The sequence below is a fragment of the Cariama cristata genome, unplaced genomic scaffold (genome assembly GCF_000690535.1).
Source record: "Cariama cristata isolate BGI_N322 unplaced genomic scaffold, ASM69053v1 scaffold22438, whole genome shotgun sequence".
Taxonomy (NCBI): Eukaryota; Metazoa; Chordata; class Aves; order Cariamiformes; family Cariamidae; genus Cariama; species Cariama cristata.
In genome coordinates this window covers 1,974-3,244 of record NW_009629683.1, presented here as the reverse complement: position 1 = coordinate 3,244, position 1,271 = coordinate 1,974, and the positions used below count along the sequence as shown (strand labels likewise).

General features: G+C 64.8%; 1 protein-coding gene across 1 annotated transcript in view; it reads left to right on the top strand.

Annotated features, from left to right (window-relative positions):
* FAM193B (family with sequence similarity 193, member B) overlaps nucleotides 1-1,271 on the top strand; it is a gene marked incomplete at both ends in the record, with an annotated part of 5,013 nt that overhangs the window by 1,775 nt on the left and 1,967 nt on the right. Inside the window, one exon of the mRNA XM_009705274.1 lies at nucleotides 70-484. Coding sequence (XP_009703576.1) covers nucleotides 70-484 — 415 coding nt within the window. The remainder of the gene's footprint in view (nucleotides 1-69; nucleotides 485-1,271) is intronic.

The following is a 1,271-nucleotide window of genomic DNA, read 5'->3' as shown; positions in this document are numbered from 1 at the left end:
CAGTGGGGCGCCCCGTGCCCTGGGGCGCCAGCCGGTTTCTTGACTGTCTCTGCTCCTGCTCCTCTGCAGGTGAGGCCTTCCACTCCTCAGAGCATCATCAGCACTCCGACCTCACTGCTCCTCCCAACAGTCCCACCGGCCTCCCCTCCCAGCAACCAGCGCTGATCCCCTCCAAGCAGACACCTGCCCATCCGGGGCCCTTCAGCTCCCCACCCCATGTCCCGCTGGGCACCTCCCCGCAGGCTGCACTCTTCCCTGCACCCAGCACGCAGGTGGCAGCCCCAAAGCCGGCGTCCGAGTCCCCTCCCGCTGGCATGGTCTCACACAGCGCGGGGTCGTGTAAGAGCCCTCACCTGCCCCCCGCCAACGTGCCACTGCTGAAGATGCCGCCTCCTCTGTCGGGCTGCACTCATCCCTGCAACGGGCACTGCAGTACTTCACTCATCCCTCCTCCCGCTTCCCACCAGCTGCCCAGCACGAACAGGTGAGTAGAGGGGCCCTGCCTGCTTTCAGCCTCTCCTCGCTGGGCAATGCGCCCTTTCTCCCACCCCTGCCTGCCGATCAACTTTTCCCTGCGGCGGGACCGGACGCCCCGGCGGGGCGGGGTGGACATCTTTGGCCGTTTCCGCTGCTGCAGACCCCTGGTCTCTGAGGGTTGAGCTCTTTCTCTTCCCACGTGTCTTCTCCCTGCGGTTGTCCTTTAGTACTGTGGTGCAGAAGAGACTGTGCTTGCTCCTCCTCCAGCTAAAAGACCCAAAGGAACCGCCTGGTCAACCTGCTGTTGGCCAACAGGACCTTTGTCAGTGAGACCCGTCGGGCAGCTGTGGCACTGAGCAAAGGTCCTCAAGAAGATGAAGCCTGGGGCCTGCTCCCCTGGCCCTCTCTGGGCTGCCTGTGCCCTGGAAGAGAGCACGCTGAGTCGCGGGCGCTGGTTGCTCTCCGCTAATTAGCGCTCCCTGCGGAGGGCCAGCCAGGTCCTGAGCTGGAGCTTGAGGACTGGTGCTGTGGGCCGTGCCCTGGCCTCCCTGTCTCTGAGCTGGGTAGTCTGTGCCTGTGGGAGCCGGGCCTGCCTGCATGTGGGGATGTCTGGCAGCTGCATGCAGTTCCAGCATTTCTTACCTGTGCTACCTGCCGCCCCCAGTGAGTACCGCTCCCTGCCCTGGAATCCGCTTGTGGCCTGGCAGAGGGACACTGCTTTCTGGAGCTCTGGTGCGCCAGCCTCCTGCCTGCCAGAGGCCCTGGGGGGCGAGGAGCTACAGATGTCTTCTGCA